Below are 12,917 nucleotides of genomic sequence, written 5' to 3'. Positions count from 1 at the left end.
AGGGGAACACTCGCCACACAGGAAAGGTGAGAAAAATATTGTTATATTAGCATGAGACAAGAGCTGTGGGACTGCTCATCTCATCAGGTAATGGTGCTCCGTAACAATTTTAAACAATACAATGAAAATTACTTTTTGCTTCTAGGAGCATACATTTGGCCAGGAACCATTCTGAAAGGGACAGTCCTACATTGAACTACTAACCATGTGGAACAAAACAGGGGTGTTCTCTGCCATAGGCTGCTTTCCAGTAACTGACTGCTGAGGCTGCAATCTCTCCAGCTGCTCCTGGAATCTCTGTCTCCTGTGTCTCTCTTTCATCTGCTCTTCCTTTTGGGATCTCTCTCTTTTACTTTCTTCTGTCCTGAAAAATATACAGATTCTTCTTCGCTTAAGCTTTTCACTTGGGAGAAAAAGCAACTTTGTTCATCTGTTTGCATTTCTTTTTGCTGATATTTATACCACACACTTGACTGTGAATCATGACGTGAAAGGCTAAAATAGATTTAGAAAGTGCTTATGGTGTTTGGGGGGGACACAAGAAGTTGTCATTGGATGAAATCACCTCTCTTAAAAAACCACCACAAAACACAAAAAAAAGCAGACCTCAAAGCTCTGATAAGTGGTAACAATCTACTTGGAGACCAGAACTCCATTAAGCAGAAGCATGCTTGGGATGTTTCATTCCCATGTCCACACCAAAACTGTCAGTCTAACTCCTTTCCCATTCCTATCTGCTATAACACAGTGACAATTTTGCCACGAGCCAAGGCCTTCCATCTTTCTGTACTTTGATGTCTGCAGAAAGATTTAATCTGCCACTTCCATGGCAAATATTAAGTTCAATTTCTTCTTAACTTTTCAAGTCCCAGGTGCCACAACAATAGAATAGCAAAAAAGAAATCAAGCTCATTAAAGTTATTTTGACCAACAATAAATAACCCAGATTCTTGCCAAGCCATGGTCTGCCACCCATGTTTCAGGCTAACAGGTAGACAAAATGGAGTTTTATGGAACTGATGGAAGCAATGAGCTTTAATGTCAGGAGTCCCATAGAGGAAAAAAACACTTGCAACCAACCATCTGCCTTTTAAACCAAGTACACAGCAGCTGAAGTGTTTAAGTGGCAAGGCAGCAACTGTTTAACACTGAAAAAGTAATAGTCTCTAGAGCAAGCAGATTCTAATTCTTTCAAGGGCTCACATGTCAAAGTCAAAATGTTAAATTTCACTCTGAAAATAGCAGACAAAATATAACCTTTGAAAAGTCTGTATAATGCAGCTCTCCCAAATAGCTGGGCAGGTGCATAAGGCAACCACCTGATTTCACTTTAAAATTAGACCTTTTGCAGAACATACTACATTAAACTAAGCCCAAGGAGGTAGACACACAAATAACTCTGTTATTTCCTCAATCGATCCCTTTTTTCCTTCTCCCTAGCACCCTGTGTGGTACCTTGGGAATTCAGTGGCAGTTAGAAGAGACTCTGGAGAATTTCCTGGATGTTGAACCTCCTCAACTTCCTTTCTGTTTTCTTTTTCTGTGTCAGCTCCATTGCCCCCACAGCTTGACAAGGGAGTATTTTTTTCCTCTGGTTTCAATCTCATCATTTTCCTGGGAATCACCTTATTTGTCTCTTGCCTCACTTCGAAGTATTGAGTTTGATTTATTTTAGAGGAACCTGTATCTTCCAGTCTTTCTGGATCCTGTTTTATGTCTTCAAGATTTTCAGTCAAGGTAGATGTTTTATGAAGAAGTTCTGAGGCTTCTTTTTGGGCTGCACGGAGTTGTTGCAGTAACAGGCTTTTCCCTGAGCAATTCCTCCTGAAAAAAAAAAAAAAAAAACAAAACAAAATGAAACAAACAAAACCCCCCCAAACCCCAGATTTAATCAAGATAGAGCATTATATGAATAAATTCAAATTCTGAGCAACTTCTCATATGAGTGACAGCTCAAAACGAGGACTGGGCATCTACACAAAGAACAGCTATCGGTAACGGCAGCACCAGCACACAGGCAACACATAAAACACTGCAGTGACAGAACATGAGACTGATCTTACTAGCAATTTACTCACCTCTTCTGCATTTCAGGCACAACACACACCTACCAGAAGAGTCCTGAACAAATATAATGTTGGCACGGAAATTAGAGTTTACAGATTTTTGTCTCCTTTGGATACAGGGGTTGGGATTCAAATACATACAGAAGAAAAGTTCTTCTAATTTTCAGTGTTTGGCTTAATTTCACCCATCTCTCCTCCAGGTTAATGCTAAACTGTCAGCAACCACAACACTGTGATAGCACTCTGTTGTGAAGTGTCCTATCATGACAAAATGGGCAGATATGGTTATTTTGTCTTGCTGTTCTCTTCAATGATGAGTCTCCAGAGTCACCTGCTACAGGAAGACTACCATCAATTTGTAGCTGGTGGTTATGAGCAAATAATATACACTGTTTTCATGGCAGTACATGGACTGAGTAACAGATCTAGTTGAGTATTAATGATGCAGTTAGGTGGTGCGTATGAGTATACATTGTACTGCTGTACTTACCTAAACTAAACCTATGCTTTAGGATCCTTTCTCCTTAAGGATCTCACATCTGCCATCATATCCAGTACCATCAAATCCACATTTCACACTGATGACTGCACCACTAAGAACTATGTCTAAGCAGTGCTAATTTTAGGAGAGCCATGTATAAGAGGGCAGCATTCTGCTACAGTACTAGAGATGGCACTGACTACCTGAGTAGACCACAGACAAACCAGAAGTGTATTTTCTAGGCTGAGCGCCTGGAGATCAAAACAACTAACACTCCAAGGCCCTAATATGTAGGTATATTGTACTACAGAATATGTAACCCTATTAATAATCCCACCCAGATAAGAGTACAAGTGGCATTGACCCCTCATGAACAAGACCAGGATCATACCCTGAGACCATGAGACTTCCTTACTTAAAAACAGAACTGAATGACATTTTCCAGGCATTTCATTTTTGTATATGTTCTTCAGCAACATTAAAATGAATCCAAATCTAATCAGCTAAGCTCTGCCCCCCATCACTCCAGATTTACACTGATGCAATTTCCACACTTGCATCAGTGCCAGAGTTCCCCAAGCATCATCTTGCCCGTACTTTATGCTGGTTTGGGATTAGATGTTCTAAATTACATTGAGTGTTTAGGCTCTGTTCCTTGCTGAATCATTTAATCTTTCAAACAAGTAGAAACTGAGTAATCGGCTGGCACAACAATACAAATGTTCTGCTTGTCCTCTGCACTGCTGTAATGTGAACTTGCACACTTCAGACTTCTAAATGTAATCCGGAGCATAAATGCACCAAGATGTTTAAAGCTTGACATATCTGCTTCACATTAAACAAATGTCTATCAACCTATGGATATGAATCAAGCCCAGAGTTTAGCAACAGAAAAAAACTGGCATCTGGGCATATTGAAGAATTTACAGTTTAGGATTCCATCCATCACACTCTCTCCCCTTTCCCCTCTTCCTCTCCCCCGCAATTAAGAATTGAGAGCATTCCTGCCCACACACTGTATTCAATATTCTCTTTCAATCAACATCTATTCTAACCTATTTTATTATTTCTAAAAATAAAGGTTTATCTGAGTCAACTCGCTACAAAATTTTCAAAGTTTGTTTCTGAGTCATTTAAAAAACAGTTCTTGTGTCACTCAAACATGTCTGGAGAAAGATTCAGGTTCTGCAGCCACCTAAGTCTGCTCTATTTGTCTTTTGAGCCATTTCCATGCAGCTGTACATGAGCAAGGTGCTATACTGCCTCAAAGATCAACAACTACCTTCTAGCTTTAGTATCTTTACCATGCAACAAGAAAAGAGTGATCTCCTAGGGACAGATTGAAGCACTTTCATTATTACTATTTTAGGTTTTTTTTCTGCAAAGACCAGAAATGCTGATATTTCAGTAGGCAAGCTCTCACTGTAATCACTGTTAGCACAATTATTTTACTTCAGAGAAAATGAACGTCATATCATTTAAACTAGGGTCCTAGTAAAAATCTTACATTCTCCTTTCTGCTTGGGCCTTCATTGTCATAGTCTCTTCCTCTTCACTGGAGCTGTCACTTGCACTATGAAACAAATTAGACTACATTAGTTAACTCTGTTCCAGCTGAATTTTGGCTTTTCATCACCGCTAGGATGCAAATTTAGAGCCATTATGAAAAACAGAGATACTTTCAAGGAAGGTATCCAGTATCATGGATAATTCTTCACACTATTACTCTAGCAATTAAAAAAAAAAATTCAAGCAACTATATCAAAATGTGTTAGCTGTTTAGCAATGACTATTAGAGACTTATTAACTACAAGGTTTCTTCCAGTGACTGTTTTTTTCAGCCTCTTGAAGCAGCAAACATACGTTCTGAGAAGGGAGCAAACAGCTACCTCAGACACCATTAGCTCTCAGGGAGAAGACATTTGCCAGAATCTGTTGCAGATTGAGAAAAATTTGGCTTCTCATAACTGACTATATAAGCCCCTCTTATCACATAGGAGGCAGAAATCAGCACCTACAGTTTCTTGCCAGGATTGGAGTGAAGGATGTGCATTTTGTACACACAGCTGTCAGAATGCTGGCCCAACTCAGACAGCTGTAAGCACAGCTTTGCAGTCACTGCCCACTCTTTTATGGATGGAAACTTTCTAAACGTTATTTCCCTGAATGATTTGCATGTCCTTTCTGTGCTGCCTGCATCCCCACACATTTGTGTGTTCTGAGACAAGTTATTCTCTCCTGAGACTGTCTGTGCTCAGATAGCAGCTATGCCTTCCTACTAAAGTCACAGAGGCGTGGAAGAAAACACTTTTAAAGTTACATTTCACAAGTATGAGATGTGGAAAGGAGGTTTCAGTTTCCTAGTTTTCGTTACTTCTCACCAAAAATAAACCCAGAATTTACCTTAGTTTCTCATCAGCCGATGTTACAGACTTCTGTGGTTTAGCATCTCTTAAATCTATATACACAGTTACAGGTTCTGGTGGGTACTGTAATCTCATCATGTCCTTCCTTCGAGAATTTTGTGAAGCTGATACGAAGGCCACATCCCTAAGTATAGAAAACACTGTTTAAGCATGTCCTCTGCCTTATCCAGACAAGAAGTCCTGCAGGGTGTGGATTATGATCAAAATTGGATAGTGAAAAGAGCTTTGTCCTTGGCTACTGTATAGATTCAAACTCCTGCCTACTCTCCACCACCTTAGAAAGCTGAACTCAAAGATTCGGCTTCCCCCAAGGAATACAGATGCCAGGCAGCACAATGAGGGATATCTCCTGAAAACTGGCAACGTCAAATAATTCTGTAGAACAAAGGCAGGCAGCTATGGTACCAAAGAGCTTACAGATTTTAAAAACCCAGTGTAAATCAGTAAAAACAGGTCCTTTTTTCCTCTCTACCTCCTTTGGCAATTCTATTTCATCCTTCAGATCATAACAAAGTGAAAATCTTCATGGCACTCCCTGTCCTGGAAAAGTATCCTCATTGCACCTTCTGCTTGACTGGCTTGTTTCACTGTTGGTTCCTCTGAGCTGCCACTATTGATGTTGTTCTCTCTGAAAAGTCTGGAAATCCACTTTCTTCACACAGAACCCTCTAAGACACACTGACATCTCCACCAATACCTACAAAAATAATCCTGTATATTTTAGCTAAATTGAGGTTCTGGTAAGACAGCCTGGTACCCTATATGACAAGAAGTGTGGCCATGATGATTTGCTCAGCATTGTTTTCCTGCTTTCCCATTTGTCCCAAGTATCTTGTAAGGTCCAGACAAAAGTGGTGGTTGATGGACAATGTTAAGGTGGCAGGACACTGTTTATCATAAAATGTACATGAATGAGCCTTAGTTTTCCCCTTTAACATCCCTGTAGTGTGTTTCAACTACAATATTAGCTTTCTGCAGAGGATAAAGAGAAAAGCACTTACAGAACACAAGTTTCCAGGTATCCCCACTGCCAATCATAATTACCTAGTGTATATGACAGAAAAGGACCTACTTCTTATTTTCCTGCTGTTCTTGAAAGGAGGACAGCTTGGATGATGGCCACCTGCAGAGTGGAGACACTGTCCTGGACTGCCTGGCACACAACTCTTCTAGCTGTTTCATGAGCTGATTTTCAGACCTAATCCTGAAGGTGTCTGTGGAAGAACAACAAAAAAAACACAACAAAAAAACAAGCAAAAAAAAAAATCACCAGTTGCAGTCTTCTGCCACGAGATCATCCAATATACCCCTTCCCCACTTTCACATTGTCCCTCTCTCTACAGCCTGTCAGAGGAGGAAGGATAAAGACACGACTGGCATCTGGCTCTAACTTCAAACCTTCATCCTTCTCGTTCAATTCACTCTTAGGCCATGACAGGTCACAAGGCACTGGTTTCAAGCTACACAAGCAAAATGAACTCTTGAGGGAAGCTAATTAATTAAAAATATGTTATACAGAGGCATTAAAAAACCCACCTCAATTTCAACATTCAAGATGATGCTGCAGGGAATGTCTTAAACACAAGAACCTGAATTTTATTTATATTTATACATTTTTCAGCAAAGTTGGTATTAATTTAGCAGTGTTACCATGATCTGGTGGGGAGAAAGCAACTTCTGCATGAGTGTTATCTTTCCGCTGCTTCAGCTCCTCAAGAATCTTGTCTAGATCCCATTTCTCAATATTCTGAAAGAAGACAAGCCAGAAGGTGGTGGAAAATTCACTCTCAAAAGACTGCTACAAAATAAAAATTCCTTTGACTCACATTCTTTGAATAAACTCCATCAGATTTTTCCACCACATATAAACACACAAATGGCATTGAATTTCACCTTACTTGTCTCCAGCACTGTCACTTGCCAGTAGATGAACCAGTGTGTCGCTTCAGACACAGCTGCTTCACCATGAGCCTCAACAACTGGCATGACTAATAAAAGGATATTTACTGTCTGAACACAGCTTGCCTCACATCATTGCCAAGGCTCTGCACATCTAGCATGGGCAAGCACAGTATAATTACTAAGAGAAATCAGTGAAGTATTAACCAACATTCATTCAAATATAAAAAAAAGGTAGAGTACCTCCTCCTTCCACACTTGAAACTGCGAAGTCTAGAAGATGTTTCTAGAATAGACTGAACTGACAGCTCCTTGAAAGGAGAAGCATAAATCCACCCTCAGTATCCACCCAACCCTTCGTGCTATAGGATAGGCTATAACTTTGTTACGTCCTTCACATGGCTCAGTCTTCCACATGCATTTGCATAGTAAAGTATCTTTCCAACAGCAAGTACTCTCCTTGATCTCTCAAACTCACGAACAGTACCAGATCTCCACATATTTTACTTGTCTCTGTCCATCCCTCTAAGTACCTTTCCTCACCCTTTCACTGTCTCCAAAAGATGATGCCCCTAACTACACTGCCAGCTTGCTTTAAGCAGTTCCCCAAGGAAGTGCTGTAACAAAAGGAATTACATTTACTGTATCTCTTTGGATAGTGCCTCCTTCCAGCTACTTCATCCAGTTCTGCTGAGGCTTCTTCTCAGACAATCATGAACCCTTTTGATATAGGCTACAGAAAACCACCAGAGACAGTAAAACAGACAAAAAGATGACTTGATACAAGACCAAGCATACATATTCTGATCCTGAATAATGCTGAGAACTTCTCACTACCACTAATGTGAGAAAGACTTCTGACTTTCTGGTTCTCAGAAGTGAGGCCTGCAGCCTTTTCCTTCCCCTCTTTCCCCAGGAGAAGCAAGGTGCTGGAAGGCTGAAAAGGTCACTGTTTTTATGCAAGGCCTGCCTGGGACCAGAAGAGTTCCCACAGATGTCGTGGTTGGTTTTCCTGAATGGGACCATGAACCACACTGCAGGCCCATGGCTTTTCCTACCATTATGGGCTTTAAAAAACAGCCCTACAAGACAAAGGTAGTTTGTTGGTAGCTTGTATAGCACATGACCCAACAAAACCCAAACTCAGGACAAGAATGAAAGCAACAAAGGTGGCTGTGGTGCGTGCAGAATTTGACATTTCAGTTCTTCGTTTTAGCAGGATTCTTTAAGACATGACTGTGCCCTCCACCCCTCGAGCAGCACTCCCCAAAACCACTTACTTGGGCCACTTACCCGGAATGATAAATTAGTTAGTTCTTGAAGATGATCGTGTGAGGAGGTTTCCTGTTTAGAAAATCTTTCTAGACTGTTGCTAATGCCATGTGAGGGAGGCTTCACATCTAGCTCTGGGCAGCCTGATAATGGTTCCAGAAATATTTTGGAGAGTATTTTTGTCTCTATCAGCTTTCTTCTCTCTTTTTGACTGTCTAGCTCTTCCACAGACAATGCTGTTTTAAGCCAAGAGTTTCCTCTTTCCCTGGTCTGCTTCCTGTCCAGTTCTTTCTCTTCAATGTGATCTGTGGGATCTGCAAGGGACTCTTCAAAACCAGCTCCCTTTTGGCTTGAAATGTCTTCAGCATGGCTGGCAAGATTTGGAGTCTCATCTTTAATTTCTACATCATCTTTTGCAACGACTTGGGCACCATCTGTTTTTATCTGAACACCAAAACTTTCCAGATCTTCATTCCAGACCTCCCATGGGTGCCTTCCTGTTTCCTGCATTTGTTACAGGTAGAAAAAATACACACATACAGAAAGTCACATCTCACTAAGCTTTAGAACATGACAGTAAAGCAAAACAAAGTGATTGGCAGATAGCAGCTCCAACTCAGACACCATCTGGCAACAGCACACATCACATCCATCATGGAAAATAGTAAGAATGTTTACTTTTCAAAGTCTGACTTCAGGAAGTATTAAACATCTTTGAAATTAATTTCCCTTACATCTGTTCATCATATGATATTTCTTATAGCAAGATAAACAAATGGAAAAGCAGCACAGTAAGTTAGTCTTCCCATGATGAAACAACAGGGTCAGTTGGCTTCTCTGCCAGCTTCCAATGGTGCCCAGTCTTCATCACTGCAGACACAACATAATCATTTTATCTCAGAAAAGCTGGTCAAGGGATAAACTTCATACCCCTCCTCCTTACTAAGGACTCACTGACCTAACTAATTCTACATTTTCTAGATATGTAAAATGGTAATTGAAACTATTTAAAACCTGAAAACTTTAGGAGTCATTGCACAGTGTCAGCACACAGGAAAAAAAAAAAGAAAAAAGGACAACAATAGAAACTACAAGGAGATGGGCCAAAAAAGGTCTAAAAATCTCAAAACCAGAAAACTTTAAAAGGTCACTGTATGAACAGAAAAAGATCTAGTCTCTAGTGGGAGAAACTACTAGGGACCATGCTCTTCTATCACACAATTCAGGTAAACAGCTCAAATGAACAGCAGCTACCCCCACTGGAGACAATCAGAAGAGTGAGGTTACAGCAGCTCAGCCTGTACACAGCAGTCAACAACCTGCATGTTTGAGTCTTCCAGGGAAAACTCCATCAGTTCTTCCGACAGGTCAGGAATTAAGTTTGGTTGCTCCCGCTGGAAAATGAAAAGCTCCCCATCGCTCTCACAATCAGACTGTAAACAAAAAAAAAAGAGAGAGAGATAAATGAAATGAGAGACTACAATGCTCACTTAAATATCTGTTTTGCAGTGACAAACTCTATGTTACCACTTGACTGAAGTTCAGAGACAAGAATTTCTTCTGCAGGTGCATCTTCACTAGACAGTTTGATGGCCCAATGCTCAATAACTTAGGCTGTCTTACAGTGACCCAACATTTGAGCAAGCTACAATTGTAAAAACTCCATAAAACATTGAATCACCAAGAAGGTTGATGACTAACATCCCCCTGAAGCAAAGTAATGACCAAAGGGGGCAAGTTCTCTAACTCCCAAGTGATTCTTTGTATTACCTCACTCACCATCACAGAATAACAAGAGCAGGGCTGCTCCCTAAGGGAAGCAGCAGCACGTAACTGGAAAGGCAAAAGCCTCACCAGCCAAAGCCCAGTCCCACAACACCTGAGAGGAATAAGCAGAACAGGCCAGAGCTAGTTACCAGGTTGAGTGAAGAACTGAGGTTATAAGGCAAGGTTGTGGTGATGAGGCAGGTCAAAGATCAAGCCTAAAAGCCAATTCACAGGTAGAAGCCTAGACCAGGGTGCCCAACTCATTTTTACTGGGGCCACATCTGCTTCACGGTTGCCTTCAAAGGGCAGAATGTAATTTTAGGACTGTAGAAATATAGGAGTAGCAGCAGATACAGCCCCCAGTGAAAAACAGTTTGGCAGCTCTGGTCCAGACCAACCATAACTGCAACTAAAAATCAGTGCTCCTCCAAAAAAAACTCAGACAAAGAGTGAAGGCTCAGCACTGAGCTTAAATAGAGCTGCTGGGCATGCAGGTGGGAGCCCCAGGTGAGGCTGGTAAGGGCCATGAAGGCTTGTGATTGCAATCAGGGCCATGACATACCCACTCAGAACGCAAAGTGGTATCGATATTTGGTTGGACAGAGGTTACGTAGTTTTGAAAATCTCTTTTCTGAACATAAGATATAAATTTGAAACAAATCCTTATGCATAGACACCAAAATGAGATCAAGCACCTCCTCAGCAGTCAGGACACAGATTTCCTGCTTGTCCCCTTGTTTTGCAAGTGGACATTTTCACTAACTCACACTTTGGGGAATTCTGTCTGTCTGGTACAATTAATTTCTCCTAACACAAAGAAAACTGCAGCAGAACTTCCTTCCTCTTAATAAATTGCATGTGAGGGTAATGAAAGAACTTCAGGGCATAAAACTCATTTGTCAGTGCCTTTTTTAAATGCAGGAGCACAGCCCATTGAGACTACAGATCTCAAATGCACAAATGTATCTTCACACAAGTGGAAACCACTCGGACAAAGGTGCAGCACTGAAACTGCAGGCTCAGCAGGCTACTGTTTCATATTAAGCAGGAGAGGGATTATACAACCAGATCTTTTGAATGCAAATCAAGGGTAGCAAGTAAATGCCAAACAGATTGCCTCAGTTCCTTCAGCAGGAAATTTTTCCCACTTGTAATAGAAACATGGAACTGGGAAATAATTTATAAGTAAAACAATGTTCAATGTGATTGAAGAGTTATAGAATGATATTTGGCACGGAAGTATAAAGCTTTCTCTCCATCTTAATCTTACTGTAAAATTATACAAGAATGCCTAAAAATAACTTCAGAGTGTTGGGCATAATCTACACTATATAGACACATATTAAAATGCAATGGTTGTTTTAAGTAACTAAACCAGAATGTAGGTAGAGGGGAACTGAGAAACAGTGAGGCAATACAATTTGTCCAAAATGCTAGTGTTAGAGCCAGGTGCAGAAAACAAGTCATGGAATCTGTATCAACACTTCATGCACTAGACCACACTGCTTCTGACGACTGACTAATAATAAGTAATAAATACGCCATGGAGGCCTTTCTGGCTCCTTCATTGCTCACTGGACTCCCTTTGTATCATTAAGGGCCACACTAAGAATAAAATATATCCTTTAAGTGTTCAAAAATATTTTTTCAAGTGCATACATGTTTGACAGTTAACAAAATATTCTGATCTGGACAAAAGGCCACTAATAATTGAGCCTTGAGACACGTTATCGCCTTGGAAAAGTCAATGCCAGAGCTAGCATCTTGGACTAGAGAGAAAGGCACTTTTTTTATTTCCACCAGATTGCTGCTGTCCTGTGAACAGAGATCTTTAGCAGCCAAGAGGCAGCCTGTCCCAGACACGAAGACCCAGCAAGTAAATATACGGTAATGGTGAAGAATACTGCACAATATCTATCAATCTTATGCTTTATATTAAAAGGTTAGGGGCATTTTGCTTCTTTGCAGGTACAATTGAAGCACAAAAAGGCAACATGGTTTGTGGAGAATTACAGGCAGGGAAAAAAGCCAAATCCAGGATTGAAATATCTGCCAAATGCCTTTTCCCGTGGACCACAGTGTCTTCAGGAATATTGCTTTCCTGTGATCCTCATACCCAGAAAAAGAGGCTTACTGTCTGGCAAGTACATCATTAGAATGAATAGTATAATACTCTCAAGCATAAAACATTATAATTTCATTTTATATAAGCTGTATGTGTCTTTCATACTGAATTTTTGACTGACCAAACTAAGAAGAAATGCAGGCTCATTCTGCAAGATGCCCATTACCCTCCTCTTCCCAACCTAGCAATACACATTGTCTGGAGAAATCAGTCCCATTTTCAGGTTACAAAGAATATAGGGAGAGGAGACGGCAATTACACTGACAATCAGAGAACCCAGAAGGCTGTGGATTAATGCACAGTGTCACTGTTGCCACAACAAGTAGCTCATCAAGGATACCATGCTACCTACTCAGCAATGCCTGGCTAAGGTGACTTTCTCTTTCTTTTGAGAGGTTTTTCTAAAACGCAGTGAGAAAGAAAGGTAGGTTCCAGTGCTTACTGTGGAGGTGTCAGAGTCCAGAGACGGGAGCTGATCTTTCACTGCAGCGAGTATGGCTCCCCATTGAAACGTTCTATTACTCTGAACAGGAGCTGCAGGAGGCTCAGATAGATGCTCTGTATCCTCACTTTGCTCTTCTGAGGCCATTCAAACAGCTTCCCTTCAATCACATAAAAGATGAGCATAAGTACACCTCACAAAGAGCACAAGGGACAACAACAGTACAAAACAAGAACAAAGCACACGCATTCAGGGTCAGCACAATTCTCAGCACTGCTGGGGTTTTCACTGTCAGCGGTGAACAATAAAACCTGCATTTCTGGAGTTGTTCCTTCCCACCTGAGTCCAGAGGGCTGAGAGCTTTCTGCCCTGCTCATCATGTATGCTCAAAACCAGGGCCACATGAGGGGCACTTTATCCCCTCATTTATAAAGTGTTC

At 40.9% G+C, this 12,917-nt stretch overlaps 1 protein-coding gene across 11 annotated transcripts in view; it reads right to left on the bottom strand.

Moving 5' to 3' along the window:
- Positions 1–12,917, bottom strand: part of DNAAF8 (dynein axonemal assembly factor 8) — an 88,280-nt gene that overhangs the window by 73,574 nt on the left and 1,789 nt on the right. For 8 of the 11 annotated variants that reach the window (XR_010466335.1, XM_065030890.1, XM_021291960.2 and 5 more), the window contains exons 2-10: positions 12,479–12,638; positions 9,464–9,577; positions 8,166–8,648; positions 6,624–6,720; positions 6,046–6,187; positions 4,951–5,097; positions 4,055–4,120; positions 1,456–1,824; positions 205–364 (exon numbers count right to left, since the gene is read on the bottom strand). Coding sequence is in view for 10 of the 11 variants with exons in the window: in XM_065030890.1 (XP_064886962.1) it covers positions 205–364; positions 1,456–1,824; positions 4,055–4,120; positions 4,951–5,097; positions 6,046–6,187; positions 6,624–6,720; positions 8,166–8,648; positions 9,464–9,577; positions 12,479–12,625 (1,725 nt within the window). In the remaining variant the exon portion in view is untranslated. Of the gene's footprint in view, positions 1–204; positions 365–1,455; positions 1,825–4,054; positions 4,121–4,950; positions 5,098–6,045; positions 6,188–6,623; positions 6,721–8,165; positions 8,649–9,463; positions 9,578–10,060; positions 10,356–12,478; positions 12,639–12,917 lie in introns of those variants that run through there. The other 3 variants (XM_065030896.1, XM_065030895.1, XM_065030894.1) reach the window with 2 other exon arrangements.

The sequence above is a fragment of the Columba livia genome, chromosome 15 (genome assembly GCF_036013475.1).
Source record: "Columba livia isolate bColLiv1 breed racing homer chromosome 15, bColLiv1.pat.W.v2, whole genome shotgun sequence".
NCBI classification, from domain to species: Eukaryota; Metazoa; Chordata; class Aves; order Columbiformes; family Columbidae; genus Columba; species Columba livia.
The sequence above is the reverse complement of the archived record's forward strand: the minus strand, read 5'-3'. Positions and strand labels throughout refer to the sequence as shown.